Source organism: Corvus brachyrhynchos, unplaced genomic scaffold (assembly GCF_000691975.1).
Source record: "Corvus brachyrhynchos isolate BGI_N302 unplaced genomic scaffold, ASM69197v1 scaffold369, whole genome shotgun sequence".
In the NCBI taxonomy this organism is placed as follows: domain Eukaryota; kingdom Metazoa; phylum Chordata; class Aves; order Passeriformes; family Corvidae; genus Corvus; species Corvus brachyrhynchos.
This window is the reverse complement of record NW_008246055.1, coordinates 1,113,729-1,119,728: the sequence shown is the minus strand read 5'-3', so window position 1 is coordinate 1,119,728 and position 6,000 is coordinate 1,113,729. Positions and strand designations below refer to the sequence as shown.

The following is a 6,000-nucleotide window of genomic DNA, read 5'->3' as shown; positions in this document are numbered from 1 at the left end:
CCCTTCTACAGGATCACTGCTTCGACAGAACCACATCCACCACTTCAGGAGGACTGCAGCCCCCATCTTATCGGACTGCTACCGCCACGCTGACTAACAGGGTGTCAGGATGTATCCTGACTCTGTCGCTTTGAACCAGTGTTTCCTTTTATTCTTTTCCTTTTCTTTAATTTCCCCATTAAATTGTTATTCTGACTTGGTGCCTCCCACTGCTTTGTTTTCAAACTAGTACAATTGTCCATTAACTCCCTGAGAACATGACATGGACTGAAATGGACTAACACGTATCTGGGTCTCAGTGAAAGAATAAGCAAGGAGAAATTACAGTTTCCATTCCAAATACAATCCCAGATCCTCTCCTGAATTTCTGAAATGCCATGATTTCTTTTCAAGCCAGATTTCAACACTATCAACTGCAAGCCATTTTACCGGATGGAAATTCATTCAAGGAGATGATGAATTGATCCCTCAACCCCAAATATACACTACACAACACAGACTAGGTCTGCCAAGACAGCAGCGTCTAACAGCAAGCCCCAGGAGAAAGCTTGCTGAGGAGTCATCATAATACAGGTTTTTTATACGATGAAAGACCAAGACAGTTAAGCACTTGAAAAAAGCTCATTTAAGAGCCTCTGACCTCCACAGTCGTGATGGAGCCTCCGTTCTGATGCGCGACTGCTGGCTCCTGCCCTGTCACCACTGTGGGCACTGCATCTGGTGACAATGGTGACACACCTGGCAAACCATCGGCATCCAGGACAGGCATGGGGCTACCAGGGATAATGCCAGCACTTTTAGCTGCCAAGTCGATAGCGCCTTGTGTGAAACAAAAAACCAAGAAACATATTACAAGCTTCTTCATTTTGTTTTGATTCTCTAAAAGATGATTTTTTTAAACTTACCCAGAGTCAGAACACAACCCACATGAAAAAGCAGCAATGGTAATGATCTGATCATCTGGGTGAGCTGCTTCTCTGCACCGAGGGTACGCTGCTTTTAGCTAAAATGTTTAACTTTTCTGCCCTGTTCCAGCCTGTTACCAAGTATATCAAAATAGTTAAGAAACATCCCAGCTCCCCTCCCCTCCTTTCCTTCTATTTTTTTTTCTTTTTTGTCCTCCCAATTGGTAAGTATTTCATTATGCAATTTCTAGAAACTTCCTATGGGTTACTAGAGGAGCTCTACAAACAATAGAGCCTTATTTTGATATCTTGTCTCTGGCAGCCATGTAGACTCAATGTAAAAAACCTAAGTTGTTGCAAGGGTCAACCTCATCCAGATCTTTTAAAATCCACTTCAAACATCTGAATGTCTTCTCATTGCAAAAGAATCCTCTAGGTAAAACGTAAATGCAGTCACTGTTTACACCTCATTAATTGTTCTAATTATGGAACCCACTCTCTGTTGCAAGACAGTATCTGCCTGGAGGACACCAGCATGGCTTTTATTGTAGAATTCAGAATGACTTACTAGACAGATGGTTGGTGGCCTGTGTTGGAAGACCTTTGGGCACAATTGGACGAGAAACAGCAGCTTTAGTCAGTGAGGACTGGACTGGCCGAAATGAACCTCTCCCTGTGGGGAAGAATTTATACCTTTCAGGCAAATGAAATCTAATGCCTTTAAAGCAGAACACAACACAGTTGAATGGAAGCAAATAAATTCCAAGTGGCAGCAAGCTGCAAGAATGCAAGCAGTGGAGATGATGGAATAGAGCTAAAATAGTGATGTGAGCTAAGCAGTGCCTTGCCACAGACAAACAACAAACATCAAGTGCTGCTGTGCTATTGGAGCTGCTCTCATACTGTCAGTGAAGACAACCCTCCAGGTCTCATGCTGGCTTTGATGGGGGATCACCTGTACTACCACTGTACTCAAGGGTGTACCAACAGAAAAGGACATATGGGCAGCGGATTGCTTATGCTGTATAAAATTTGGACTGTATTCCAGGTACTAGGGAAAGTCCAATATAAAATCTAGACAAGTTATACCCTACAGAACAAAAATTCCTATCTAAGTATTTTATTCCAAATTTTGTCTCCCTATTGGGAACTCCTTACTCTTCCCTGCTTTCAATCTTGGGAAACTGAAGAAAAAATTTTTATCACAAGCACGACTTGCTTAACAGTGATCCAGGAGAGCAATCCCATCATCCCACAGGCTGGTGACACTGTAATTTTGAAAGGGTATTTTCTTCTTTTTAGAAATTACTTCTTTATGCAGTTTTAAGGGACACTTTTTAGTTTATAGAAGTGCTACTCACCTGTAATGGATGAATTGGATAAAATAGAAAAGGAACAGACATGCTGGGACGGATTTCCAGACGGCCTGGGGAGCAGCGTTCTCTATGCGAGAAAAACAATAAACCAGAACAGATTTAAACACAGACAGAGGGTAACACTCATTGTATAAGTTGCAGGAGTTCACAAGACCTTCCAGAATAAGCAGAGTACTTCTGTGGTATTACTATCATGCACCAGACACAGCAATGAGATCAGTGTGCTCTTGAGAAAAAAGCTACAGAAAGGAATGATGTGTTTTCTCTGTAAACTACTAAAAGAAAGTATTTCCACATGGAAAATTCCCAGAGAAATGCTGATTAGAACTATATACCTCTCCGATTATACTTGCAGTGATTTTCAAATCTCTCTCAGAATTACAGCAGTGATCTTAAGGATGGGACTTAGTCTGTGTACAAACTGATCTGCCCTTAAAATTCAGCAAGTGTGGATGAGCGAGATAGCTGTGTGTACTTGGGAGCTCTTAAAACACATGGAATTTCCCAGATCTGAAGATCTCAGGATCAAAAAATAGTCCAAAGGTAATTTCTGTGTGTCCTACTCTCATATAAAACAGAAGAAGAAAAAAAGGTATATTGACACTTGAGAACTTTGTTTTCCCCAGTAGGTTACTATTATTTAGGTTTCAGATTTCTTTTTTCTCACCTGCCTCTGGTGGCATGTGCCTTTCCCTGGGTTATGAGAGCAGTCTGAAGGAGGGTAATGCCTGTTTGTCACCAAAACACCACAACAGGCCACCTCTTACATACATCTCTTCCCAAGCTCCATTTTTTCCCAGGAGTCATTGTTCTTTCAAAGTGTGTTACGGCTTATTTCACTACAGAGGCTTATATCCACTGCAGTTTAACAGTCACTACTGAACAGGAAGCAGGAAAAGGATCTAAAGCAAGATTTTGATGTTAAGAGGGCTGCCAGCTCCAACACTGCCAGCACAGGGCAGCACAGGAACACACTGCCTATGCCTCAGTGCCAAAGGCCCAGGTAGCAGAACCTGCTTCCAGGTTCCAGAAGCCTCTTCCAGAGGCTTTTTTATTTTTCGAAACTACCTTAGGCACTGGACTTCTGCTGTTGTTGACATTCTTCATACAGGGAATGTATCATGGCTAGTTACCCCAGAGACTGAAGTGTTTCGTCCTTCATAATTTCAGCTTCACATTTCCAGTGGATGCATGAAGGAAATAGCATTTTTTTTTTTGTTATGTGCAAATCACTACAGCCTTACTGAAACTCAGGGAGCAAAACAGGCATTTACACTTTGCTCTGACCTGTACAACCAGTGGCTTCCGCAAGTGCCTGTTCCGTAACTTCCTGGGCTTCGGCAGGAAGAAGTCCGACTGCATCTGGACAACAACAGGAAAGGCATTACAAGTATTTTAAGCATCCAGACGAAGAATAAATTATACCCCCCAAATTCTTATTTTCAATAAAGCTGAATTAAGAGTTAACTAAAATACCATGTTTTGTTTCAGACAGCACAATATCCTTTCTGCTGAAGTCAGAGTATTTGCCACCAAGAATCTATTTTTTCTTCTTTCTTTATGGAGATAAGTTTTGTCCCAAAAAAGCCATTTCACTACTTAACTACTGCAGCTTCCTACGAAATTCTTTCGGAGATTGTGTACATAAAAATTAGAATTTGACTTAAATACAGCAATGAAGCTGTGTTAAGATTAGCTACACATCAGAAGGGGGTCAGTTTTTGCTAAACCTGGCACATATATTTGCTGGAGCAGCTTAATTAGACAGCAAATCAGTTTCATTGGGCTGTGTAATGGCATTCAGATTTGAATTACCTGAATTACCTGAACAGGTAATGTCACTTCAAAGCACAGTTACACAGTCAAAATTTGACTCGTCTCAGTTAATACAATGTTAAACTTGAGCATCATAAGAAGCACTGCTTCACAGGGCAGCCCATACTTTCTCATGATTTCAGAATCCCTGTGATACCTCCTGGAAGCTGGCTCATGCACACCATGCTGCGTTTTCTATTCAGTCATCTCACTTACACTGATGGTGTCCAGGTGCTGCCTGAAGGTCAGCTCTGCTTCCTTGCTGGGTAGGAACAACTTCCCATGACGACTGTTGGGGGGCAGGGTTGTAGGGACTGCAAACAGTCCACTGTCGGCCTCAGTGCTCCCAGAACTTGAAGGATTAGCCACCAGGAGAGGTCTAGGTAGGTTTCTCAAACCTAGAAGATTTTAACAGCAATTTAAATGAAATAAAGTGAAAACAAAAAGGAAATAACTCTTTAGTAACTGAAGGATCATAGAGAAAGCTGAGACTTAAAGATTCTGGCTCTGTCACCAGCTGTTTTCAAAATAAGGAATCTCTCCATATTTCAGTTGTCCCACCTGCAAACTGACCGTATTTACCTGCTATGGATACCACTAACATTCACTTGCTTTGAAATTCTTGGAAGTAGGGGACTAAATATAATTTTACACTACTTAAGAAACTAGAATTGAGGCCTTGTGTTCAGTCCCACATAGACCGTGACAATCAGTTTATCTGTTCAGCTTGTAGGCATACTTGAGGGCGTATCCCAGTAAACAAACTATATCCACCATTTCTTATGTAGGGGAAGATAATACAAACACAGAGCCATTTTACAGTGTCCTCACCCCTGCTTTCCCTATAGTAATTCAAAGTGCAACCCCAATAAAATGAATCTGGTGATGGAGCAGGGATCAATTTACCTTCCCAAAGACGGACTGTCTTCAAAATACATATAGCACAACGAAATAATGGTAGCTTGTCTGCGTAAAACTTCCCCATTTATGTTTAGGTTTAAAAATTACAGTAGGATTTCCCTGTGCTGTGCCCACCCTGCAGGCAGCCAGGATGAAAGCCAGCATTGTTAGCCTGTCACTCTTAGGTACCCAAGATGTGCCTCTCTCCACACAGGTGCTTTACAGCACCAGTTAACCTGCTCCTGGGTTCACTGCTTCTCAGAGCAGGGGTGTGAAAAGGACTGCCTAGAATCACAACTGGTCTGAGTAACACCAACACCATCACAGACTTTCCCAAAGTCATAAACATTTGGTGGCAAATGCAACTGGGCTGAAGCAAAGAACCGAAGTTCTTGACCTGCATGGCTGGGGCTCACAGGTTACAGCACCTATTAAAGAAATGGCAATTCATAATCATTCTCTATCTTATAATCATAAAATCACATGACTGGTTTGGATTGGAAGGGACCTTCAAGCTCATCTCATTCCACCCCCTGCCATGGGCAGGGACACCTTGCACTATCCCAGGCTGCTCTAAGCCCCATCCAACCTGGCCTTGGGCACTGCCAGGGATCCAGGGGCAGCCACAGCTGCTCTGGGCACCCTGTGCCAGGGCCTCCCCACCCTCACAGGGAAGAATTTCTTCCTAATATCCCATCCAAAGCTATAGTGGCAGGATGGCACAGAAAATTTTCAGTAATTATTTATCAACAGATTTTATACCGTGCATTTACTCGCCTCTTTTGTAAGCTGATACTCTCTTGAGATCTCATACCCTGTGCCAGTCAGCTTGTGCTGGTTCAGGCTGGGAAGGGGTTAATTTTCTTCAGTGGCTGGTATGCGGCAGTTTTGGATTTGTGTTGCAAACAATGTTCATAACTCAGGGAGGCTTTAGTTACTCCTAAGCAGGACTTACACAGGTCAAGGCCTTTGCTGCTCCTCACCTCACACTGCCAGTGAGGGGG

General features: G+C 42.6%; 1 protein-coding gene across 2 annotated transcripts in view; it reads right to left on the bottom strand.

Moving 5' to 3' along the window:
- The window catches only part of CRAMP1 (cramped chromatin regulator homolog 1), a 49,762-nt gene that overhangs the window by 11,952 nt on the left and 31,810 nt on the right, over positions 1–6,000 (bottom strand). For both annotated transcript variants that reach the window (XM_017745733.1, XM_017745732.1), the window contains exons 11-15: positions 4,313–4,494; positions 3,569–3,643; positions 2,267–2,348; positions 1,474–1,578; positions 641–819 (exon numbers count right to left, since the gene is read on the bottom strand). In XM_017745733.1, coding sequence (XP_017601222.1) covers positions 641–819; positions 1,474–1,578; positions 2,267–2,348; positions 3,569–3,643; positions 4,313–4,494 — 623 coding nt within the window. The remainder of the gene's footprint in view (positions 1–640; positions 820–1,473; positions 1,579–2,266; positions 2,349–3,568; positions 3,644–4,312; positions 4,495–6,000) is intronic.